Source organism: Symphodus melops, assembly GCF_947650265.1.
Source record: "Symphodus melops genome assembly, chromosome: 2".
Lineage (NCBI taxonomy): Eukaryota > Metazoa > Chordata > Actinopteri > Labriformes > Labridae > Symphodus > Symphodus melops.
This window is the reverse complement of record NC_136692.1, coordinates 14,041,852-14,069,523: the sequence shown is the minus strand read 5'-3', so window position 1 is coordinate 14,069,523 and position 27,672 is coordinate 14,041,852. Positions and strand designations below refer to the sequence as shown.

Here is a 27,672-nt window from a genome sequence, read left to right as displayed (position 1 = left end):
AAGCCACTGTGAGCGGTTACCATGGAAATCTCTGAGTCTGAAGCACCTTCTGCCCAAGTTTGTCTTGAGAACAGAATGTTTTATACGTGTGTGTGTGTGTGTGTGTGTGTGTGTGTGTGTGTTTCAGTTGATGAAAGCCTGGTGGGGCCAAGGACAGCAAGACTCCTACGGTTTTGCCAAACCAAGTCAACGGCCTTGTATTTCAAGATTTCAGGAAGGTCATCCTTACTTTCGAATGAATAATCTGTACCTCTATAACACCTACAACAGCAGACGAGACCAACACTGACAAGAGTAAGAGGTAGTTTGGATTGTGGACTAAATCATATCTACAATGCACCTTATGGTCACTCAGTATCTGAGTTTCAATTTTCACATTCTGGTAGGTGAGACCAACGACAATAGAATCAATCTTTATGGTCAATTTGCCTTGGGCTCCCCATATACTGTGCATATTAACAGTATGAGAACATAAACACATTCACAATCAACATAGCAGCTACTAAACTTTAAACTTTGATTTAAAGTTAGACAACAGAATTACCATATAGGATTGTTTTGTACCAGGCTCTAAACACATTTGTGCTGTAAAAGTGGGCATTGTAATATTGGACTCAGCTGGACTTCCTTGACTTTTGAAGACAGCCTGAAGTCGACACCAGAGGAACTACTTTTTTTTGCACTTCTGCATCGGCTGTTATTCTTCCGAAAACCAAAGGTTGCCGCTTGATGCCATTTGTTCTCTTATAGATGGTTGAAATTACAACAAAGAACTGGAATATTTGTGTGTGGTTTAACTTTGTGCATGTTATCTCCACTTAGTGTAGATTTAACCCATTAATAGTAATAACATCATGTAATAGATTCTCAGTATAAAAACAATAATGATCAAAGTGAAAAAAAAGCCTACTGTTGGTTCAAAGAGAAGCAGATTTAAAACCAATGCAACCTTGAGCGTGACACATTCGACACAGCTTGTTGGATTTTTTCTCACGTATATCTTTCGTCACGCAGGGAAATTTCAAAAGACGTTAATAAAAGGTCAGGGGAGTTTTTTTTTTTTTAAATCAGCTTTATTCAAATGTTGACCTTATCAATGCATATTTGAATATTCACACTTCTCTATAAATTGTTGGAAACAATATGTGACCTTTATGAAAGCAACTCGATTCTGTTTGTATTTGAAAACAACAGGATTTCTCTCATTCTGTGAAGCGAGTGAGATAAAGGAAAAACAAACTGCAAGGTAAAGTTAAGGTAAACACGAGTATGACAGGCTCCTCCTACAAAGAGCCGCCGCCATCGCTGAGCCTGAAAACACAGAGAGACCTGCTTTGTGTTTCTCCAAAGATCAGGGGTACGAATCTAACAAGACAAACTTTCCACGAGAGGACAGCCCTCAACAATGGAGAGGAGCCGCGCTAGCCCATTCTTACCCACTTTTCATTTGTCTATCCAATTAAAGGAAATCAATACCTGCTGGCTTGAGATGCAGGGTGGGGCTTTATAGTGACCTCATCCAACCAGGGAGCTGCATGCTGCCTGAATGACAATCACGCTCTTCTCCCAAAGCAGACAGGGTCAGAGTGGATGTGGCACAAACCACCCCTCAGAAAAACAGAGACAGAAAGGCTCAGCGTGAAGACTGAGGCCCGTTCTCCTCCATGCAAAGATAAAAAGAAACGCTACATGTTGTTGTCTTTTAATGAGTTTGGACCAACAATTGATACAGCTCTTTTTCTATCTTTTTTTTTTTTTTTGCCAAACACAGCACAGGACCTGTCCCAGCGTTGTTACGAGAGATACCACTATTATTTTAAAGATCAATTATTCTGACAATTACTTTCCGTTTTCAATGATTAAAATGTGAAAATAATAACAGAAAATTGACAATCAAAGCTTCCCTGAGCAGAACACCACATCTTTGAATGTTTTCTTATGTTGGACCAAAAGAACAAAATCACTCGTTTAACCACTGCTCCATTGGACAAAGAAAAGAAGAAAACCCCCACATTAGAGGAGCTTATACAAGACAAACCTATTTGATATTTTTGCTTTAAAGACTGAAATGACGACTTATCAACAAAGCTGCTACATTTTGATATACTTTCTGATATGATGTGATTAAATGGCATTTAAAATAAACATCTGACATTTGAAGTCAGATGACAAGAAAAAAAGAGATCCTCCATGGAAATGTGTAGTAATTAAAGTTAACTGAAGTAGACCAAGCAACCAGTAGCATGGGGATGAAGGCACTCTGAAGTGAAGGCATGATGTTTGTGCTGTACCTGTAGAGTTGCATTTTAGATTAGATTATTTCCCCATTGAAAACGGAAACCGCTGGAATACATATTCCCAGCACATGCTGAAAAACCCATCTGTTCAGAAAACCCTGTGATCCAATAAATGCAAATACATACAGTCCATGTTATTATAAAAGGAAATAAAATCAAATTAAAAAAACAGCCTCTAAATATAGCCTTGGAATCTGAATATTCATGAATTCACAAAATATTCATATAAATCTGTTAATAGAAGGTGCAACGCTCAAGAAAAGTAACATTAAGGACATGTTTCGCTGTGTTAACATAGTAAACAAAGTCTGCAGGTTATTCACTACACATCTAACATTGACAGACACTCTGCTGAAGTGTTTCAATGTGGATGAAGAGAAGCATGTCAGTGATGTCATCTCAGAAAGGAGCGGTGGTTTTTAAATGCACTAGTGTTTGGTGGATGAGTTCATATGACATCGTATGAACAGCCGTCCTCTTAACGGCTAGTTGCAAAGGTAACATTTCCATAAAAAAAGCATCAAGTACAATCCTCTGATTTGGAGCCTTTTTAAAATATTTGTCAGGCCACTCTGACAGTGCAAACAGGGATTTTTTTCTTTTTTATTTAAATTGCTACTTGGAAACGATCTCTGTATTGTCATTTCCATTTGACGAACCGTTTCAATTATGCGTTGAATAAAAAGATAAGAATTAATCAGCACTCAAGCCTACAATTTATGTTACAGCTCTCACAGCCTTTTTTTTATGCACATGTGAAATGCTTTTAGACAGCTTCACCGTCCTTACTAACATGACGTACCGGCCCGTGCTGGTCTTTAGGACTATTGTTAAAACCGAAGCCCTGGACGTTGGGTGATACAACGGCTCCATGTCGAGCTAATGAGTCCACACATCAGATGACCTCTGGTCTCTGCTCTCCTCCGCTAATGAGAGGAGTTTTTCTTCTCTTCGTCTTGTTGTCCCCGTCGACCGCAGCATACATCGCTCCTCAATTCAAAGGTATTCGTGTCTCATTCGCTAGTTAGCCTCTTTTCAGATTGCAAACACATACTGTACTGGACTGTCTCCGAAAACAGCATTCACAAGTATCAACTAATGCATTGCAATGCTGCTGATTAGCTGAGTTGAAAAAAAGGCAAATTAATTGAATAAATCAGAAATGTGCAGATGAAAAACTTTCCATTTAAATGCAGATTTTGGCATTTTTCTGCAGTCAGGAGACGGATGTTGGGAGGCAGAAAGAGGAGAGAGAGAGATTACAGGAAGAGTCGAGCTTCAACTAAATAATAATAATTAAAGCAGCAGCAATTTGATCCATATTTATATTCTAATCAGCTCTTTGTTTGCTGTTTGTTTTTAAAGCATTGTTAATGCATCTAAGCAATGAGTGACTCATGAAAACACACATCGAACAGAGAACTCTTTATGAGGAGTCGGACTGACTCATCAACCTGATTCTTAATTGAATGAATGCATAAAACATGGAATCAGTGTCGATAACAGGTACTTCTAAATTTAACATGCGTCTGTGCAGAACAAAGAAGTCTTTGTTGTGTTGTTTGTTTCAGATTTCTCAGATCTTTTCCTTCCCCTTATGAACATTTTAGATACAAAAACAACTCCCAGCTGGGCTTTCATAACTTAAAGGGCAACAACTGTTGTAGTCTGAGCTCCAAGGATCACCATCGACAGCTACTTTGCGTTCTGCTGTACAACATTTGATTCAGATTATTTCAGTTGGCTTTATGGCTTTTAGTTGAGAAGACAGCTTTACAGTGAGGGAGAGGGAGAGGGAGAGGGAGAGAGAGAGAGAGAGAGAGAGAGAGAGAGAGAGAGAGAGAGAGAGAGAGAGAGAGAGAGAGAGAGAGAGAGAGAGAGAGAGAGAGAGAGAGAGAGAGAGAGAGAGTGGGTGATGACAAGCATCGGACAGCGTCACGATTGGAAGTCCAAATCTGCGACCAGTGGGACAAGGACTGTAGCCTCTGTCAATGGCAAAGCTTCCTTTATCCAAGCTAAACTCGTACTACTTGAATAAGGTCATGTGTTTTTGTCCCGATTCAAATTTGAGGTTTTGAAAAATTGTGAATCGTATAGTTGAAGAGTTAAAACAACAAAAAAAACCCTCAAAATCTGCCAATCCCCGCTCTGCTTTGGATGCCACTTTTGACATGTGACTGGCAGGTCATTAATCTGCTAGTTAAAGCTGAGTGTGACACTGTGCTGACCTCTATGTAGTTTGACCCATCCATACAGCGGGATTTTTCAACATTAAAATTCCAAGCAACAGATCCCGACTGAAGAGAAATGCTATTTGTATGCAGCCAGTCTTTCACCCATAGACTTACTGCTATCGTAACGTATGCAGTGTGAATTTGAGATAAGTAATAAACAGAACAAAACAAGACGGGGCTGTTTAACAACATTTAGCTGCTGGAGTTTTAGGAGCTCAGCAGGAGGTCAGTATTTCTGAACAAATACGGAGTAGACTACACTTTCATGTATCCTTAAGACTTTAATATTACACAAGGAAAAATAACTGTTCTATTTTACTTGCAGGGACTCGATCAACATTTACTTTTGTGGAATTCTTTATTAGGTTACATGTTGGGTTGAACATGGTTTTAAAATTCGTGATTACACTTTAAACACCTCCTGCAGTTTATGGCGGAAATTGTAGTCATAATGTACATTTTTTTTATTTTGGATTTGATGAGCTATACTAGAGCCACATGATCTGTTTGTTGACCTTGTTATATGATATAAAAAATATATATTTTTCAGCAGATACTGCATTCTTGGGACAGTTTTTTTTTTTTATTATTATTGTTTAAAGTGAACATCATTTTAAAATGAGTTCAGAGAAACGTGTGTCAAACTAACCAAGTGTTCTACTGATAAGTCCTGAATCCATGAAATTCCTCCGCCACAACATTTCAACACTGATTTTAAGATGGTTTAAATGGTGCACATGCCCCCCAGATTTAAAACACATAAAGATGAAATGCACCTATCATGGCCATTTTTTGTCTTTACTTCTGTGTAAAGAATAAGTAAGAATGCTTTCTGGCTTCAAAACTGGACTAGAAAAACACAACACAATTTTGTTTCTTGACGAAAAGGAAATCTAGAAAGTTAAACCCCTGTCTGTGTCAGACAGATGTAAAGATGCACTTTCATAGACAAAAGCACCTGTAATGTCTAAATGGAGATTCCACATCCATATAGATTTTACTCACTTGAATCACAGGGTGGGCCAAAGTGAGGCAGTTAGTTTGCCCCCCCCCCACACACACACACACACACACACACACACACAGACACACATTCACACGGTGGAGCAGCAAACGTAGCCTCGAGCTTATAATCCCGAGCACAGACATACCCCAGAACTTTCCTATTTTCAAAGTAGCAATCTTCAGCCACAGGTGACATCACTTGAGGCCATTTATAAGAACTCGTCAAGCTACCTGTCGAACTACAGAGGGCCTTTTACAACTTTGTGTTTTGCATCTCATCAGTCGTACTTTACAGGCAAGATGCTGGTGTTAAAAAAAAAGGATCCATTCACTTTTAAGTACATAATTAGTGCAAACAGATCTTGATACATGAAAGTCAACTGATCAAAGTTATATCTTTTCTTTTTTTTATCCTAATGTCAAGGTTGTTTATAAACCCTGCGGCTGACAGGGTTGAGTGATTAAGTCATGGAGTCAACGGTAACGTGTGAACTGTTAAGAGTCTGAGACAGAGCTGCAGAGGATCGGGAATATTTATGACCTCAGGTGGACCTTTGTGTGGTTCTGATGTATCACGTTACTATGGAGACAGCAGACATATGTTCCACACATCGACTAGAGGAGCAAGAGATGCCAAGACAAGATACACACACACACACACACACACACACACCCTAAGGGCACGCAGGACAGCAAACTGTCAGGAGAAATCAGAGTCAACATCTTTTTCTTTCCTGGGGATTTCAACTCCTAAGATTTCTCTCTGAAGGTTTCTGCACATAAAGTCACATCCACAAAAAAAAGCTGCTAATCTACTCACACTTGTATTCCCATCAGTCTTGTTGTTTACTGTTTATTCGTGCTTTGCACATGTTTGTCTTCATAGCTATCAGCGATACATGAGTGAATGTTTTGTTTCAGTCAGTGAGCAAAGTGAAATTTAGTCCCAGCATGCTGTCCTTCTTTTACCAGACTCCCACTCAATCTTTTTTTTTAAATTATACATGTGTATATATATATATATATTTATTATTGTTTTGTTTTTTTAATGTTATTGCTCCTGACTCTGTCGTAGACTCATGCACAAAATCTTGTGCATGTAGCACGCAAATATATTTCTTGAAGGGAGCCAACATATAGCAAAAATAAAAGATAATGAATCCAAGAGATATTCAGTAATAACATATAAACCACTCAGAACACACACATTCCTCCCTGAACAACAACTCAGCAATATCAAGACTGCATTTTTTTTTTTTTATATATACCTCTGTTGGTCTGAAGTCTGCTCCGACCTTGTGTGATCAGATTGAGCTATAAATAGTTCTACTACACGGCCTCAGCACTAACTCTGTCTGCAGAAAGAGTACAGCAGGCACAGTGGGCCTGGATGAGGCTTGAAAATCTGAATGTGACAAATACAGAAAGTACAAACACAAATCCAGGGACGCGATCGTTGATATGGTTACTGTACTGGAAGTCTCACCAGTCAAACTTAATGTTATTTTTAGCTTTTTCCACAAAACAATTGATTTCCACGCTCAATAGATATGAGATAACACATTTTTATTATTCAATTTGCAGGCAAAACAAAGTAGAACTGTAAATAGTGCAATGTTTTAGATTATAGTGAGAAAATCTAAAAAGTATACTTAATTTGTAATCAACGTTAAAACGTACAATGTGTCTGTGTGTTGGGGATGGGTCATGATATTCAGATATTTCATGCATTTATTACTGTCACAAACATTTTTATTTTTTTTTAACCTGTGCCGGGTTGTAATACAGTACGACTGCCATACGGTGATGCACGTCTGAAAGCAGTTTGCCAACCACATTAAAATCACAAAAGAAGAAAGCATTAGCACCAGTTGTTGCTCATTCAGGTGTGGAGCCGTGACGAACCAAAACTAAAGAAAGCTCTGTTCATTCCTATCAGATGTAAACATGCACGTCAGAGCCACACAAGCTGGAGCATGAAGCTTGAGGCAGACGTTGAGTGAATGCGTTCACACTGTCAGTAACGCTGTGGCCACACAAACCGACCATCATCACCTGAACCAGTGTCTCCCAGTGTTCACCTTTGGTTTCCTCAAACAGTCGAGTGTCGTGGTAGTGACTGCTCTACTTCTCCTTTCTGCATGCATCTATATGTCACTAAAAGAACTAAAGTACATCGGTTGTTCAGCCCCTCTCTGCCTGTGTATTGTCAAAGGCGAGCCTCCGTCCAGAACAGGCGATGATGATGCCTCACACAGTCTTTATTCCTGTGTGTTTAACACCTTCATAATAAAAGGTAGCTCTCTCTAACTGCTCTACCTTGTAAAAACTGTTGTTTTGTTGTTTTTCCACCTAACTGGACGTAATTAATAGTGTGGTTTATAGCGGCCATTCCCTTTAAATATATTCCATTTTACTGTCTTATCAATTGAATAAACGGTTACAAAAGAAATCACCGCAGCTTAATTGGTGCTTATCATTTTATGTGGATGCCTGCGACGAATAAAACTCTGAAAAAAAATCCAGTGGCATTACATTGGTCAGTAAAGGACAGAGTCAAAGACGTCTCAGAGGGAGAGAAAGACTGACTGTCCCTGTCGCCGGCAGCAGCCCAGTCAGCCAAGCTGGGCTTCAAAGTTATTTTAAAATGAAGCTATAACAGACAAATGACTAAAACCATTCATGCAGTGATGGCTTACACTCCGTCTTACACACACATGCTCTCACAGGCAAACACGCGTTGGTGTGGTGTTAATCATCCCAGAGTGGCTGATAAAACAGAGACAGGTCATTAAGGCTCGACAGTGTTCATAAACTGTACTTTATTAACTGTCCTCTTTCTTCTCCCACTCTCACACACAGGCACAGATACAAATGATGCTTTTATCAAAAGGACTTAGTGCATGGCTTCTGGAAACCTCTACAGCTTTTTTTTTTTTTCTTAATATTTCCCGCTCTTCCTTCATGAAAATACGGTCCCTCCAAAATTCATCCATACATTTCTTTCTTGTCTCTCTTGCGAGAGGGCTGACAGTTAATTGGGAGAACGTTTTAATGAGCTGGCTCTGAGATTCTATCTTTTCCTTTCATTAGGATGGGAAGGCAGGGGAGAGTGTCAAGGAAGTGAAGGATGAGAGAGAGAGAGAGAGAGTGGAAGGAAAAATTAGGAGAAAAGAGAAAAGTCAGGGAGTCGATAGAGAGCATCTCGATGGTTTTAGTTTCAGGCGAGAAGAGCACAGCCCTGTGTGCATGTGTTTGTTTCTTTGTTAATGAGCTAATCAATTGCAGAGGTGTGTAGGCTCAGCAGTGGGTCTGCTTTGAGATTACTTACAGAGATACACAACTTGTTTGTCTACAGTGTGCCTTCTTTAAACAGCTTTGACTCCACTAAAGTTCCTCAACTAAAGTTCCTCAGGTACAAATCACAGCAACACAAACACCATCGGACAATTTCCGGTTTTTAATCAGACAAATGCACTGCTTTTCATGAGCTGCTCTGGCCAGCACTGTGACGTGAGGAAAATGATGTGCTCTTTTCTTAAAGCTTGGAGCAAATTAAACAAAACAAAAAGAATGAATCTTGTTATTTCTTGGGACTGCAGCAACCTAATCAAAGTTTGTGCAAAAATCATTTGCCGGCGAGTCCCTTTTCCTGTAGTGTCAGGCTGACATTATGGACTTTGTGTTTATCTGAACCTTTAAAATTGGAAAAATGTTAATGTTGTAAAAAAAAAAAAAAAAGCAAACAGTGCTCACTCTCTGTGAAACTTCTGAAAGAATTAAAAAAAAAAGTCAAAATAACCCAGTCGCTAAAACAGCTTCGGTGTTTATCTCGCTGATTAGCAGGGCCTCATAACTACCTCATCACTGATGCTAATCAGCCCTCTCACCTAGGGGGGAGCTAAAAATACTAATTTCACACATGCTCAACTCGGGCTAACGCACACAGAGCAACATTTTCTGCACAATTTCCCTATCAAAATACTTCTGGCATCACAACCGTTTTAACATAACATTGCATTAATCCATTATTAAGTGACAAACAGCGCTAAGTAGATTCTGCACAGTGAGAGTCGACTGTGACGACCACAACTTCTCACAGCACTCTGAATGAAACATAACAACACAGAGGTCTCATCATGATGCCACTGTTTTTGACTTTGAGAGAAAAAAATGATTCAAAGATTTAAAAGTGAAAGGCTGTGAAGGTCTTTATGTCGTTTCATCAGGACAAACACTGGGTGTACCGGTGAAGATCACGAGTACCTTTGACAAGGTCGTACAGCTGAGAATGTTGTCATGGCAACATGCAAGTAAGCAAAAATGTAAAAACGAAAACATTTAGCATGTCAGCTAGGAATGTTAGCTCGGGTCATTTTAGGTTCTGGTGCACTCCACATCTCCGTTTCATCTCCGTGAATGAGGTTCACAAACCTTATCTGAGGTCATTCAGATTTTAAAGCCGCAAAACAAATTGTCAGGAGATTTGTCTTTCACATTTAGTCATCTTTAATGCCATTTTCTTACTCTTTTGTTTTAAAAGCCAAATCTTTTACGTTACTAATAACCCTGGGTCCAGGGTGAACTGAACCGGCTAACAAATGAATAAAGATTTATTAATGGTTACATTAGCCATCTGCTTCTTAAGATCTTAAGATAAGCAGTGACAAGATGTTGTTATGTCTGTATGCGTTCAGTTTCTGTCTGACCTCTGTGAACAGTAGGTGAGCTGGCTAATTAGTTTACGACCTTACCTAAAGAATATCCTTTTTTCTTTTTTTAAGTTAAGACTTCAAGACATCAGCCGTCATCCACAAAAAGTGAAATGAGATGTTTGTATCCAGTGAACTGGGGGTATTTGCTTCAGGTTGGTGAATGTGATTATAGCAGAGGGCTGCTGAGGTTATTGATTCATGTTAGCCACGGTACGCTGTCGTTTGTTCAGTCGCTCTGGGTGCATCTCCGCCTGCACTGTTCAGCAAGGTGCTGAATGTCGCTGCTCTAGGCAACCAATCATATACGAGATGGGCTGGGACTTGTTGCCCAGGTTACAAAGAAAACAGAAGCCATGTTCTATTGGAGATGACAGATATAAAGTCAGTGAAGGCAACCATCAGGACTTCTTTTCTAGGGATCCTTGATGTTCTAAACAAAGTTCATGCTAATCCATTCGACAGTTTGCTTAATTAGTACGTTTCTTACAATCCTCAATTTTTTTCATTTTAATCCAAAGTTGACATATGTTTTGATGACTTAAATATTGTTTCAGCATCATTCTCTTGCTAAAACCCTCAATTAGGGTAACTGTTCTGACACTTTCAGAGATGAAAAAGGGGGGGGGGGGGGGGGGGGGGGGGGTTTACATTTTTGAGCCAAGTTTGTGACAAAGATTGAATAAACAAAAGATTTCCTGTGGTCATAATTATCACCATCGTTGTGTCTCAGTAACAACTCTGTTGAGACTCACACAACAATAAATGATGAAGAGAGACAGAAAGCATCTCATTTCAAAATCCAACTAGAAACATTTGATCGAGCGAATCAAAGCAATGTCAAAGGGCTGAGAAAAGAGAGAGAGAGAGAGAGAGAGAGAGAGAGAGATCAAGAAAGTGACAGTTGCAGGTTAAACAGATTACACTATGGGGGGGATTTGGGTGCCTCTGCTTTGGGGGATATTAGCAGGATTATCTGGCAACCCTGTTGCTGAGGTGAATAATATTAGAATCCTATTTGCAACGACTTTTATACTTCCTGTTCAAAATCCCTTTTTTTCTTTTCATCCTCCAATTAGTCCATTATCGATTCTCATAAAATAGAGTACAGTCTTTTTAAAAGCATGTTTTATGATACTAGGTGTGTGTGTGTGTGTGTGTGTGTGTGTGTGTGTGTGTGTGTGTGTGTGTGTGTGTGTGTGTGTGTGTGTGTGTGTGTGTTTGTGAGTATGCGTGTGTGTTTGAGTGCTGTATGCCATTAGTAGTACAGGCCCTTGTGCTCCCATAGGCCACATCAGGCATGTGTCATACACACCACAGTTGCAAACACCCTGAATACTAATACAGCAGGTGTTTGGATATGTTGTGCGTGTGTGCGTGTGTCTTTTTACATTTGTATGCATGTTTACCAGACAGAGAGAGGTGAAGTGTGGTGTGACGGGGAGTGTGGAGATTGCACTGAGTATGTGTGCATTTGAGTGTGACAGTGCGCACAATGAGGGAATAACACGTGTGTGTGTGTGTGTGTGTGTGTGTGTGTGTGTGTGTGTGTGTGTGTGTGTGTGTGTGTGTGTGTGTGTAGAAGCAGTCTGAGGTTAATAAATATTGACAGTGAATTATCTCTTCTGGCAGGGTCACAGGTGGGTTCGATGGAGTAGATTGGACACACTAGCAAAAAAAAAACTAAACAAATTTGAACATGCAGATGCACGTTCAAATCCCAGCTCATTTTCTTTTTCTCCTTGTATTCTCTGCATTCAAGTGAGTCCTTGAGCAAGGCAGGAACAACCAGCCACAACTTTCTGGCCCAGCCATGATCATAGCGCCGCCTTCCACCTTGCCAGTATCAATTCTCCACACTCTCTGTTCTAGCTGGAGGCCCCCCGTATCATAACAAAACACAGCAACAACACAGTGATTAGCTTCCGCTACGCGCTCAGATCAGAGAGTTACACAGAGAGGGAGGGGGACAGATAAACAACAGGAGATAAAAACTAGAAATAGTCAGCAGGGCAGGATGGAGTGAGGAGAGAAAGAGGAAGGTGGTAAGTACAATGGGAGCACAACGGGATGTTTTCACTGCAAAAGCTACTTAAAAAACGGATTTACTAAACTGCTAAGGGACATACACACACACACACAGTTTTTATTTAGCTGGCTCAATGAGCGAACGGGGGGCTTGTGATCGATAAATGCAGCCCAGCACTGTGACATTGCCCAGTCATCATTCTGTACCCCACACACACACACTCTCCACCCATGAGGTACACACACATTTATTACACACAACAGAGGAGGGAGTCTCTGCCGGTGGAGTGCTCCCCTCCCTGCATGGCCGCGTCAGGCACAAAGCTATAATGTGGCATAATGGTGCATAAACATGGACGTGGGGAAAAGAGGAAGAGAGGAGGAAAAGGACATTGCAAGGTCAAACGTGCACCTCCTGAAGCATTCATGAAAAATCTCCTCAAGACAGATAGCAGTGCCGCTCGTGCCGCAGCCCGTCGGAACACTGCTGTTCAAAGGGTTTCTCTTTGAACTTTCCACCTCTGTGTTAATAACTGCAGTGATTATGCTGTATGCACAGTGAGAGGCACACTGTGAGCTGCTGACGGCGACCTGCAGATCTGATCTTTGTGTTTTTCTTACTGAAGGTGTAACACAGATTAAAGGCAAAGTTGTTAAACATTTTAAAGTGGTAAATGTTTTTTTGTTTTTTTCCCTCTAAAAGTTAAGAAAAAGTTTCAAATCACAAAAAAAAAAAGATCACGTCTCTATTTAAAGCACGCAGCTTCATACTTCCAATCTGTGGTGACTTTGGCGGCCCATGCGGACAGATTTAGGACAGTTTCGGAAAGATGGAAGGACAACTTATGTTCCACACTCTTGCTCTCCCTCTCTATATGAACATTAATAACTGTAATATGACTACAATAGTATCTGTGAACTTCTAATACACTAAGTTACCGTTATAAAACATAAATGTTCAACTGACAAGTTTGGTTGCACAGTCAAAGTAATTTTGCCCATAATGTTATCAATGTCAGCGTTTCCCCAACCATTGTATTAGGTCAATAGACCATAAAGAAAACTGTTCTCATGCGGTGTGTCTACTAATCTACCCATTAAAGCGTTTTTCACAAATATAGACACGTGTGAAATTCACTACTGAACATTTTAAAACAATTCAGGACTGCTCCTTTCATCCAACTGTTCTGCTCTTTCCATCATACATACTGTAACAACTCACAGCAGGAGACCATGCCAGTTTGCCAGAAGGAGCGGGGTGTGTGTGTGTGTGTGTGTGTGTGTGTGTGTGTGTGTGTGTGTGTGTGTGTGTGTGTGTGTGTGTGTGTGTGTGTGTGTGTGTGTGTGTGTGTGTGTGTGTGTGTGTGTGTGTGTGTGTGTGTGTGTGTCCTGAGGCAAAACGTGGTGTTGAAAATAATGTGGTCGAAGTGGCAGACAAAGCTACAGGGTCTGCTGTAAGACACTTTAAGGGGAGTATTTGCCTTGTAATGAATGCTATGAGTAGTTGGACAGAGTCACACGATCAAGAAAAGGACAGATAGGGACATACTGGAAAACGGTAAACATGCAGGGAGATCATAGTGGTCGTGTGAATAGTCTTTGGTGGTGCACTAATCGAGGTCATAATAAACGTTTCCACCTCCTCCCCCTCCCTCCAGGTAAATTCTAGGCATTTGTATTCATTGCAAAAGGTTTCATAACAGTTCAAGCTCCTTCTTTAAGGTTGGAAGTCTTCTGTCTGATTGTTTTCACTTTGCTGAGCACTAAATGTGACGCATGTTTACCTTTTTGAAGAGCAGGGCGTCCTCCATGTGCTCTGCATAGACTGAAGTCAGTCTGTACTGGTTCTCAGTGGTGATATCTATCTGATATCCGGTCAGGAGGTAGCAGACTGTGCGGAACTCCTGGATCTTCCTCTGAAACACCTCTTTCAGCCTCTGGTTCCTGAGCTCCGAGCTCTCCATCTGCTTACGTAAATCTGAAACACACGCAGTCACACAAACGTTGGAAAACCACTTAAGCACGTACGGCTGCTACTTTTATTTTAAGAAACATCATTCTTTATGTACAACTGAGAGACAGGTTCAAGACTCCTTCCCCATGGAGATCCACAAGTATATACTCATTTCACTTAACCAACATATCAAAAAAAAAAAAAAAAAAAAAAAACTCCCCAAGGCTCTCCATCTGCTCACTTAGTGTCTACCAAACACTTTGATGCACTGAGTGTATGGTGACTAAAGCAGTCAGCTGCATCTCTTAGCTGGGAGCAGAAAGAGTCACAGAGAAGGGAAAACAGGGCGGGGGTTGACTTTCATTTGTGAAGAATCCATTTGAGATAATGGCTGTGATTTGAAGACTAGATTTGAGAAGGTTGAGAAATTAGTTCGCCTGAGCGGAAAAAACCCCCCAAAAAAACATGAGCCATTATTTACATTGTTATAACTGGAGGGAAAGGTCAACGTCACAATGCATGAGAAAAAAAAATAACTTTTTTTTTCTATGAAGTTACTAAGCACACTGCCCCTTTAATTTGTCTGTCCTATTAAAAGTTGCCTTTTTACAGCAGTAGAGCTCTTTTTTTTTTGGAGCTTTCATCTAAATGCAGAACTTTTTTTTTTTTTTTTATGTTTTATTCACTTAATCACAAACTATCATTCTTAATAATGTCCCGTCCTCACCTCACACATGCCTGTCATGGCTGTTTCACGTCATGGTCAAAGTCATGAGTAAAGAAAAAGGCAGACAAAAGCACTCGAAAAAAGAGCTTTTTAATCAAGGTATATTCAATGCAAATACAGCATTCGTAAAAGCTTTGCCTCAAGGACAAAACACTTCAGTTGCTCCAAAAAAAAAAAGAGCCCTACTTATAAACCCTGCTACCTTTCTTCTTACAGTCATTTCTTGTGCTATTACACACACACACACACACACAATATATATATCCTCGCAGGAGCAGTGAATTAATAGAAACGGTGGTGCATCTTCATGGCCCAGGCCTCTAACCCTGCTATGACTAATAATTATGTCCAGCTATCATTCTTCTCTTCATACATCCTACCCTATTACATTCTCATCCGTCAGTGTTACACAAGAAAATGGCTACAAAGAAGAAAGAAAGAAACTTAAGAGTCTGAAAGTGTCAGCGTGCCTGTCTGCCTCCTGAGCGACTGGCTCCTCTTGAGTGTCAGTCAGTGCTGATAAATACTGTTCCAACACTTCAGCATTTTGACAAAACTGTCACCATATGACAGCTTTTCAAAGTACCCTAAAAATGGTTTGTTAATTCTCCAGTGACAGCATGAAGGAGACGGTGCTTAAATATACTGTAACATGCAAGCAACTGGGAGCCATACAGAGGGCCTGTGACATAGCACAGACGCATGAGAACAAGTCGCCTACTCGTGAATGTGAAGCCGTAACTGTTTAGTTGCTAATTCAAATCATTTTAGGGGTTAAAAGAGTTTTACACCAACTGTCAAGTTTGTAGAAAGTTAGTGACTTCCGACCTATTTGCCCTTAATTGGTCTCTGCGGTCTGGGCAGGCTGTCTCTTAAAAGCTGTCAAGAAAATGCCACAGCTGAAGGAGCTTCTCATTTATATACTGTATTTTGCTGCCCACTCATGTTTTGACCAAGCCCAAAAAATATATCAAAAAAAGAGAGTAATGATGATACAAAATCATTTCTGGTTTCGCCTGAGGAAAAAACTTAACAGAAGTTACCTGAGTCTGCCTCTCATGGCATCCGAGGACGACTCAGCTCAAAAGGGAAAACAAACCCACATGAGCTGTTAGAATAACATTTAAAGGTGCTGTAAGCAAATCATTCAATAGAAATAGGATGGAGTAGAGATGGTTTATAGCTGTAAAAGGTAAGTGGGTAGATTAATGACCCTGGCAGATTCATCTGTTGAATTCTTGGCTACATAATGGACCATTGGCAGACGAGTTCTTTAAAAGCCTTCGAGAAGGAAAACTGTTGGATTGTAAAAATATTTTCACTTTCCATTACATAGTCACCCCCGAGGACATTTCCAAGAAGGGATAAAAAAAAAAAAAAATTATATTCATAAAACACAGTCATGTGTAAAGCTTTAAGACTTCATGGTTACAGCTCAATTCACGGTTCTAATTTAATTCTTTAGCTCAATGCTTCATGATGATTTCAACAGAAGGTTTCTAATCTTGTGTAAAAAGGCCAGAAATTACTGTTTTATAACCCTCGGCTTTATTTGATAGGTTTTTGTATTTATAATTATTATATATTGCAAAACAAAATACAGGATTATCACTGGGCACTAAGTACCATCACTCAAGATTAGCAGCAAAACCACAAAACCAAATCAATTCCATCATTCCAGTAGAGAGGACTTCACTCTGAGGTGAGTGTTAGAGTAGAGCTGATCACCTGCTGTAAACACAGCATCAGCAACACAGGCTGAACATTTCAAATGTTATATATATATATATATATATGGTATCATAAAGTTTGAATGGAAGTGAAGTGAATACTCTTGGGGGCCACTCCAGGATTTCTATCAGACCATTTATTGCTCTATTAAGCCCTTCTCTTTACATAAGATCACTTTAAAAAATGTTTTTTTCATTAGTAAATCCATACTTCATGTGATATTGAAGTCTTGTTAGAGAGGCCTTTAACTATATTTTTTTCTGTGGAATACAAGAAGTTTTACTTTCTGTATGAACCTCAGAGACATCAACATCATTACATTTATCTTCTTTTTTTTTTCTCTCTCTTTTCTTCGAGAAATCCCATCGCATTGAACCTGCTCTGAAGATAAAAGCTGATAACTCACATCAGGTCTGCATTATCTGGGCTTCATAAATGAGAACACCAGTCAGAAACTCAATTGTGGCTCCATATGGTAAAAAAAAGAAAAAAGAAAAAAGAAAAAAGAAAAAAAAAAGGACCGCTAAAAATGTAAAGACAGGAGAACATGACTGTGAGAAAAAAAAAAAAGACAAGAGTGGACGAGGAAAATAAAAGGACAGTGTTTGGGTTGAAGAGAAGGAATGAGATGAGAGAGAAGTTCTTGAAGAAGCAGTGTGTGCCGGGCGCTTTCTCACAATGACAAATTAGACTTCTGGCTCTGAGCTGCCCTGAACCCCAATTAAATATTTAACCCCGTCAAAACTACACTTCCCTCCTCTAACTGTCTGTCATAGACTCATCAGAGAACAAAAGCCTCGGGGCTTCAAATATAGATATCAAGAAAGCAATTCCCTTCTTAAGCTTTCATTAGCCTCAATTGAACAAGGACCTAAACTGTTGAAAATGTGACCTCTGGAAAGTCCTAATAAACATCCAGTGGTTTCTCTAATGTTCACTTTGACTCTCCTTACTTGCATATGCTTTAAATACCTCGGTAACTACCAGTATGAATGGCGTAATAAGTTATCTTTTAAACGATTAAACAATGAAACGTAAACCATTTCAGGTGTAGCGTGACTTAATAAAACCTCACTGTAACTAATAAGAGCCGAAGCTGGGCCTTTATGTGCATGTTCTTACTGTGTCCTACATTAAGGTAGTCTGTGTCGGGCCTGATTTATTCCTCCAATAATGTTTGCTCTGGTCCTAATCTCAGCTGAGGCACCCGTGTTCAGCTACATAAAAATTGATGGTGATGGAAATGTGATGGGCAATGAAAGAGTCAACGCACTTGCACAACCCTGCTTCCATTTACTACACAGCACAAGCTAATGAGGCCATGTAGAGCAAAGGGAGCCTGTCGAGAGAAATGTGCGCCGTGAATCTTACCCAGCACCTCCTTGGAAGGCGGCAGACTGAGGCCGAGGCCGAGGCCGGAGACTTGCATGCTCGAGTCGCTCTGTGACTGGACCAGAGCACCTCCTTCCTGCAGCAAGCGCACCAGTTCTCTCAGACTGTTCACTTCCTCATGCAGAGACTCTACTTCCTGCTGGCGCTGTTGCTTGGCAACACTTGTAGGATTCATTTTGAAGTGGAGAACTTGGGTCTTGACTGGATCATAGTCTCCCTGAAATGGACAGAGACAGATAGACATTTTTAAAATGACGCTTTTATTTAAGTACTTGTTATTCTAGCACCATACACCAAGACAAATTTCTCGTATATGTAAATGTAACTAAACAGGAGAGAAATTCAAATGAGCTTTCTCGTCCAAACCCCTGAAGCCTGAGGTGTAAGAGAAAACAACATGTTCTGATGTATTTGAGCACAATCATTGACAGGCAGATCTTTTCTTAACACATCGCTTTCAGTTCAGAGGAAAATAAAGATCCCAAGAATGCAAACACAAAATCAGAAACGCTGCAACAGAACAAACAAATGGTCAGTATCACATTTCACCCCCCCCCAAAAAAAAAAAGAATACTGAAGTCGGCTCCACAAAACACACCCAATTGACAAACATGTCCGATCATATAATAGGCCTCTGTCACAACACTGAATATTTTTTCTCATTGTGTGTGAATCCAGTACGCCTCATGCTGTTTGAGAAGTTAATCATGGTTAATCATGTGACTTTATTATAGTGATAAGATAGCGGAAAGTGTCGGAAAATCGGGGAAAGCGAGTGGGGAATGGCGTGCAGGAAAGGAGCCACAGGTCAGATTTCTGCAGCCTCCATACAGACACTAAGCACAGAGCTCTTCTCTCGTCTGAGCTCGTCATAAAGCCAGGCTTTCATTCTTTGTTTTTTGTATTGTTTCAAAATAGTTTGGAGCAAAATGTTATGTGCATAAAATAGGCAGAAAGACTTCCACAGGGATGTAAATCAAGCAGATTTATGAGTCACTTAGTAACTTGTGCTCAATGAATAGTGATGCCAGCGTTGCAAGCGTGAAGAAATTCTCCCTAACACTCGTGAAAAGACGGGGAATTAGATGTTCAAACAAGTAGCTTTATTTCAAAATGTCTTTTTCCAAATCTATCTATTTGATGTAACCTCTGACTGCTCTGCTTCTTCACACTACCAAAATCTTCTCTTCAGAGGCGGATGGAGCAAACACTGAAGTTATCATCTAACTGCCCACCTGTTTTATTTCCCAGTGCGTTACTCTCTGCCCTCAGCGCCCAGCGGCGCAGACTGTGGCAGCAGCAAAAGCTGCACGGTGTGCCGTAGTATCTGAAATCGTCTTTACTCCCAAAGTGAACAGAACTAAGAGGGGAGGGCAAGAGGCAACACTCAGCCAATAAATCATGGGAATGGAAAAGAGATGAAATGTTCGATATGAATTGAACACAGTTGTGTTTGAGGTTTGTACAAGGCGAGCAGTGTTAAGAGTCAAACTCATTGTGCTTTTCTTTAACACATAGTTGGCCTATATAAATAATTGAGGTCCTTTTTTTTTTTTTTTAGATAAAAGCTAAAACTATCTTTTTTTTTCTCAATAGCTGGGAGATGAAGTTCAGATATTAAATGATTCAAATTCTCATTGTTTTGTTTTCATGTTGCATTTAGTATCAAAGTATCAACCAATAAGGAAATCAGAACCAGAGGCCGATAGGTGTTTTTTCCAAGACTTTTTTTTTAATAAACCATTTGTGTTCTTAAGAGATCTATGAAATGTTATTGAGTGTAAGTGCGTGCCTTTAACAGCACTTACTAACAATACAACTACTGTTTTTAAACCAAGCTGTGTACGCTACTTTGTGCTGTTCAAAAAAAAAAGAAAAAAGGAGCTTGTAAGTGAGTTCTGGACCAGCCTTAAACAGACACTCAAACGACTGCAGTTTGGTTCTTTGCGTTCAACAGAAGCAGCAGTTCCATCAAGCAAAGTAGAGAAGGGAAAAAAAGATGTAATACAGATAGATGTTGCAGGAGGAATGCAGATTAGGACTCTAAGATTTGTTCTAAGAGAACAAATAAAGGTTAATGTTGTTTCCTATTTTCTTCCTTCTAACTCTATGAGGTGCAGGTTAATGAGAAGAGTCTATTTCAGCTTAATGCCAATATAAGGAAATGCACACAAACACAAAATGCACACACACTCCAATCTAAGCTCTTGATTACTGGCTAAATTAGATTCCCTAGCCCCCGAGCTATGGTTGCCAAATAAACTACAGGCGAGCCGGAGAGCAAGAGGCAGACGAGCAGAGAGGGGGGATGTGAAGATGGGAAATGGTGAGGGACATTGAAAAGAACATGGTGAAAACAAGGAGGGGGGGGGGGTTGTATCATAGCCGTCAGCTATGATATAAGGGGAAAAAGCAGCATGGATGGAAGGGAAAAAGCCTCACATACTTATAAATAGCTCTTTGTATAACAGAAAAGGAAGAGAGGGATTCAGCTTTCCAGAATGAAAGTGTTTTTATAAAAAAATACAAATACATGGAACAACAACTGGACTGCACACACACACACACTGATCACTGCCAAATCATGTCTTGCTTTAGTTGCTTCTTGCGTAAAGCTTTTCCCATTTTTATATCTGTATATGGAAGGTTTATTTTGGGCCATGTGAATGTGTGTTGTGATAAACAGTTGAAGGGAGAGCCAGATAGTGTGAGACAGATATGCAGATTAGAGCTGTAAACTCAGCACAAAACGTTAAGAAAAGAAGTCAAAACACAGCCAACAGCTAGATTCTGTCAAACATGTTACAGCTCCCTCAAACATACGTCCTTAAAATCAGGTCAAGCTCCAGGAAAAAAACCTGAATGATTTGACGATCTTCATCCGAAAAATATTTCGATGTTTTGATGCCCGGACTGAGCTGAAGGGTACATTTCTAATTGACCGCTTGAAAAAAAATGTCTGTTTGGCATTAAAGCACATCGCTTTGAAGGAGCTACGAAATACTTTTTTTCAGGGTTGTTTTTTTTTTTTTTTTTTACAATTTAAACAAACTCATCAAACTTGTAGAAAATGTGACATTTTTCCTTTCTTCATCTATTTCAAAATCAATGGAATGTTTTCTAGCGTCTAAATCAAGGTTGCCATAATGAATTGGTCAAAAATCTTTAATGGCATTGTTCTTTTGACGATTGGATCCTCAAACACTTAAGAAATTCAATGTAAACTAAACTCGTGCACATTTTTTAATGAACCCACTTGGAGCAAAAAGTTGGGGCAAGAACTTGACTGTGACTCCTGCTCTCCTGCACTGCGACTCTGCTCGAGTGCCCAGCTCGTAAGTAAGAATCACTACCAGGCTGAGCATATTATGTCTGCTTGTGGCAAAAGAAAGCGAATGAGTGGTGCACTACCTGTTTGTAAATCATAATTAGGTTCACTGCTGCGGGAACATAAAAGGTGGAGGTAAATAAACTGTTTAATATAACAGTATTTCAGTTGGCCTATTATGTGCTTGTGTGTTTTGATATGCATATTCAACCTTTCTTTTTCACTTAGTATTTACAGGGCAGCACAAGGTGCAGTGCCATTCCAAGTGCCTACAGCGACATATCTCTTATTCATAGAATAATAACCAAACGTCCAATACCAGAAAGCAGAATCTGTTTTAAGAAAGAGCAAGAGGCAGAAGAGAGAAAGAAAACAGAGCTGGTTAAGAGAAAGAGAGAGAGAGGGAGAGTGACAGAGAGAGAGAGAGAGAGTGACAGAGAGAGAGAGAGAGAGAGAGAGAGAAAGAGAGAGAGAGAGAAAGAGAGAAAGAGAGAAAGAGAGAGGGAGAGGGAGGGAGAGGGAGTTAGAGGGAGAGGGAGAGAGAGAGAGAGAGAGAGAGAGAGAGAGAGAGAGAGGGAGAAGGCTATGGAGGTCAAGTGAATAATGTCTGTTTTTAACTGAGCTGAACCGATCAGTCTGGAACATCCACTTATGTACTAAAAGCAGTCGCAACCACAAGGGACACGACGAGTCGCTGATGGAACAGGTGACAGGCGGATGGAGAGTGAGTGCATGAGTGAAGGGATGCCACGAGTAAAGATGATGACGAAAAAACGCACGTAGAAACACGTCACACGCACTTCTACCACATTAAATTTTCAAGCAAGGTGCAACCAAAGACAGAAGAGACTATTTCTAGTCGGGACACGTTCTCAAAACTATATAGAGCCACTTCATTTCTAACAACTCCTTTTAGACAAGTTGTTCATATTTCACCCAAGCAAATCAAAATGATTCACTGGTTTGGGCCATACAGATTTAGTCTTACCCTACCCCGTTATTTATTGAGCCACCACCAGTGTTGAAGTATTTGAGTACCAGACTTGGACTCGAGTCAGATTCATGACACGACTGGGACTTGTGGAAGGATCCAACTTGAATTCTGACTAGCATTAACAGCATTTGGACTTGGATGGAGAGAGAAAGATTATGTTTATGTTTTGTGTTTGTGGTAAGGCTCAGATAATTTATTAATTTTCTGGGAGGGGCTAACCCACGTGTTCACCTGCACAGGCCTTCACATGTCGTCTTGTGAAGCCACATTCGAGCGACAGCTTGATGTGCGGATGTACATTTAAATATGGACAAGGCAAAGAACGTCATAAAAATGTAAGTTTCTGATAAACAGAAGATGGGTTTGCAGGTATTTTTCAGTTTATTAAACACCTGCAGTGATCGGACTTGAGGTTTGGTGACTCAATACGACAGTGGCCACCACAGTACGATAATATAAAAAGGACATTTTATTTTGGAGACCAAAAGAGTGGGAAAAAAATCCTGAAATGGTGTCCTGGTTACTTCCCCTCATTTACAGACCTCCCTGGCAATATGTTTCTTTATAGATGCTTGTGTTACCTATACAGTCATGGTACGACGAACGCTGCTGTAGGTAAGATGTAAATACAATTAAAACATATTTCATCATGTTGTGTGTCGCTTTGTAAGTGTGATGTTTCATCATATTTAGTCCATATCATGTGTGAGCCAATAAATATAAAGTGAATAAAGGAGCATTCATTGGTGTCTACATAGAATTAACTGCTACATGACAACAGTTTGAGGTCATCAAGAATAAATTAAAAATAACAGCAAGGCAAAACCCTTTTCACCGTTTTTGGTTGATAATCTACGTACAGTTATTATACTTATGTCCATTTTGCAATGAGGGTACAGTGGATGTTTATCTTGACAGAGGTTCCACTTCAGTGTTTTTTTTTCCTGCATGGGTAACATGGAAGATGACCAGCTAGCAAAGGCAAACATGTCCCTATGAAGTGTCTCTTAAATGAGGCCTCGTGAGGTCACCAGGTCCCTGGTGGAAGATGGACATCAGCCAAATGGTGCTTGAAAAAGCAAGATGGAGTTCAGCGTAGCAGGAGTAACAGCATGCACTCTGCACTGACAATATTTTGTTTGGCAATGGGCTTATCCCCGAAGGGCTTAGTTCTGGACACAAGTATCTGGTATGCTTTGATAAAATCCTTGGTTTGAGGGGCCCTGTGGAGTTCTCCTTTAGTGAAATGCATTTTTGAATTGAATTTTTATTTGAAGTCGAAAAAAACCTGTTGAGAGCATTTTTTTTTCTTCCAAAAAAGCATTTTCAAAGCAGATATATTGAAGTATTTAAATCTTGCATTGCACTTCATGTTTTCTAGCTCAGTTGAAAAGACAAAAACTGGTATCAGGAAAATCAGGGAAAAAAAAAATCTTGACTTCATTACAACGGGACAAAGAAAACTGCTACCCAATTATGGTAAAAAATAAAATAAGTTCAGAAGTCCACCAAGGAACATTAAGCCACAGAATACACACTTCAAAAACTGGAAATTAATGCCGTTTGCTATATTTCTGATTTCTGCTGTTGCGGGTCAAAGCCTGGTACGGGGGCTTAGAGCATGCTCAGCATGCCTCGTACAGTTTTGGTCTGATTGAAGTATTTACATTCAAGACTAAATCAATCCCCAAATCCGATGGCTCCAGTCTACCGTCTTGGGCTTGACTTCTTCAACCCTGAGTCAAGGAAAGAGCTGCAAATTCCCTCAGGAACAAGTGAAATGTGCAATTTCTCAGCACTTGGTCAGGTTGAACCTTCTCACCTGTTTGAACCAGGTGTTGGAGTGACCTTTCTTGTGTCCTTGAGCTACTAATTGGATTCCCAGTTGTTTGGTTGCAGTGTGCCAGAAGCTGGAAAGATGTTGATTCTAGGAAATATGTTTCTGTACAACAAGATATATATAGCTGAAATTAGCTTCATGGAGAAACTGATAGTGAATTTAAAGACTGCAAAGAGTGAGTTCCAATGAGCACTTGGAAGCTTTTCAGCTTTTTTCCCCACCAGTGGTGATACAGAAGAGGGAAAAAAAAACGTGTTCACTCGAATGTGCTTCAACATGAACGTCATTTCTCTCTCAAATTGCATCTAACACTGAGTATGCTAAAGAAGAACATGGCTCTGTTTTCCAACATCTTGAATCATTTTACACATATTTGGAATAAGACTGGAGCCACACTGCCATCACCTCTTTTCAACTGAACAGTAAGAAAGCTGCACACGCCCCCCCCCCCTGCATGTCAGACATGAACTACGCCTGTAGTTTATTTTAGATGAAGTCTGGTTGGAATGGAGCTCAAATGACGGGATACAGCAACAGCACCTGCGACTCAGGCTTCATAAAGTGAAGACGCATTTAAAATGAAGGTTGGCTGTTCGTACTTTGTCTTTCTATCTTACTGATACCTATATCATCATTATTCCTAGTTAAACTAATGTCTCATGGAATCAGTTTACAAGAGTTTTACTTACCGTAACATTGCAATGAAACGCTGGACCATATGAAAGGCATTGTTCCTTATACCAGCGCGGTGCTGTGAAACGTTTAGACAAACACTAAATCAGAGGCTGGATCTACATGTGTTGTTTATCTGGTTGCCAGTACCACAAAACCCTCGAGTGTGTTTGTGGTTTATCTTCTCAAACATCACACGGCATGTTAGCGTAGCGACGTGGCAACACAAAGGAAACGTAGCATGCCAAATTCAAAGAAGCAATTAGTAACTCAAGTTGTTATAGTGGTATTGTAGTCCAAATTCAAATATTGGAGAGAGCTGTCTCCCCCTTCCTCCTCAGAGTCGATGCGCCATGACACGGACACAGAAGCGCCAGTGGTTAACCAGCTCTGCATTGGCTAATCTATGATAACATGAGATGAGATGAGATGACCAGCCTGACACTATTTGGTCTTACGGGCCGGAAAACAAGGCAAAGAATATAATTTAAAAACTGCAAAGCTAAGAAAACGTTCCTATTCACATGAGGAACACTATTCTATGACCCAAGATTAAAAGAAAAACAGACAGTAGCAGGAAAATTCAGGGATGTTCACTCCTTAAAAGATGTCAAGACTGTAAGAAGACTAGAACAACTTTATTTCAACTCTTAAAAAAAGTAACTCTTCCAAGAACATCCACACCGTCAGATATGATACGGTGTAGTATTACTTAATATGTAAATTATGTAATCGGAAACTTTAGATCTAAATTGGTATTTAAAAAAGTAGTAAGGCTTCAGCCCATGATGCTATAATCAAAACAAAATATCAATAACTGTTTCATCTAGTTCCATGATCCTATCTGGAAATAATGTATAAATCCAATGTGACAGAGTATTATTCTATTGGGCATGCAAGCGCATGTAAAGTGGACTGTTGATGCAACCTCTTGTAACAACAATTATCTCTGTCTAGACGCTACCATGACAGCAAGAACAAGAAGACAAAGAACAGCAGAGCGAAGGCAGCTATCATTGCTGCTACCATAGGGCAAGAAAAAACAATAATGACGAGAATCTGATAATGCACCTTAGGTCTTCTGTGTAATTGTTATCAGCTGAATGCACAACAGTGTTCATTTGCTTCAGGATTATTTGCTGGGCTCTGGTGTTCATGTAATTTGCCTCCATGCTAATGAACTGGATTCTGCTCGAGCAAAAGGAACAGGTTTCAGGAGGGGAGACTTAAGATCAGACAGAACTAACATAAAGAAGAGATGGGCGGCCCTTGACAAACATGTCATGGGAAAAAACACTGTTGCCAATACCAACTTCAAGTTGATATTGATGATGATTTGGGGAAAAAAAACAAATAAGACAGGTTTGGCAAATATCTCTAAAAGTACCTCTAAAACACAACAACCATTATTCAGCACGCCCTTCGAAATTCTCTTTGCTGCAAATCTACATCTTTAGGTTTCATTTATGATAATTCATCAAATTTACTCTTTTTTTTAACATGGAAGATAGCAACGTTGAATAAGAAGACGAAGAAAGTGAACTTAGAAAGTCCCAAAAAAACAAAGCTAGAGGAAGGCCTGAAGGATTTCTTTGTGAATTGCAGGAGGGAAATGTGAAATTATGGCTCATTTTGAAAGTGTACACACACACAATAGATAAAGTCCACTTTCAGAAATGAATACCTTTATTTTTTGCAAACCAAACCTCTTTCTAGTTTTCAGCTGGTTTTGCAAGATTCGGAAAAATAAAAAAATAAAAAAAATCAGGACAACCACAAGATCCTATTGACAAAGCACTTTGCAGGTACGGTTGATCATTTTCTCCAGAAACACTTTGTAAGATTTTGGTTGACATTGTCTTTCGGTCCTGACAGAAATGAATAATCAATATATATATATATATATATATATATATATATATATATATATATATATATATACTTTCTAAATCATGCTAGTTTCGAAATATTACTTATCTTGCCTTTAAATATGAAAAAAGAAGTGATGTCAAGCATTAAAAAAAAAAAAAAACTACATAGTTGATAATGGGCTTTGAAATGTATTAATAGCACATGTCAACATTGTAAGAAGCACTGCTGCACAGACGCAGACCTACTGTACGAGACTATTTAGAGTTAGTTAATTCTAACATCTACATTTTAAATGTACTCCTTTTCTCCACCTCATTTCGGCCTGTAGTTCATTTACAAACTACTTTAATCTGAGTGTTTGTCAGTCACACTGCTTTCAATGGTCTCAACCTAAAAACAGGGAACAAATGATGCTTACTGTTGGCTACATGCAAGTTGATGTACAGAAAACTCCCATTGTCCGCTTATCCAATCGTTCAATCCTGTGAGTCATTCATGGCCATTCATTCAGACACCCATTTCTCCTTTAAACGCTTCTCCATTCACTCACTCATCTCTTCAGCCGGCCCATGTAGCCATCGCTTGGTGTGTTCGACCACGGAGGAGTCATAAGAATTAACTGAGAAAAACTCTGTGCAACCTTGATCCCTGCACACGCACACACACACACACACTCACACCTTGTACACACACTCCTCCTGTCAATTGCCTTAAAAGTAGTGGTCATGCTTGAGAACACATGGATTTCATCCACCCCTCGGCTAAATGGGACCAACACGCTTGCCCACACACGTTTCATTAAAGTGCCCTGGTAGGCTTAGTTTGGCACAGTATGAGTCAGGCGAGTGAGAGGACCTGGCTGAGATGAGACACACACGCAGACAGA

At 39.9% G+C, this 27,672-nt stretch overlaps 1 protein-coding gene across 1 annotated transcript in view; it reads right to left on the bottom strand.

Moving 5' to 3' along the window:
• mad1l1 (mitotic arrest deficient 1 like 1) overlaps nucleotides 1–27,672 on the bottom strand; it is a 52,753-nt gene that overhangs the window by 4,753 nt on the left and 20,328 nt on the right. The window contains exons 16-17 of the mRNA XM_079337277.1: nucleotides 18,060–18,297; nucleotides 14,061–14,254 (exon numbers count right to left, since the gene is read on the bottom strand). Coding sequence (XP_079193403.1) covers nucleotides 14,061–14,254; nucleotides 18,060–18,297 — 432 coding nt within the window. The remainder of the gene's footprint in view (nucleotides 1–14,060; nucleotides 14,255–18,059; nucleotides 18,298–27,672) is intronic.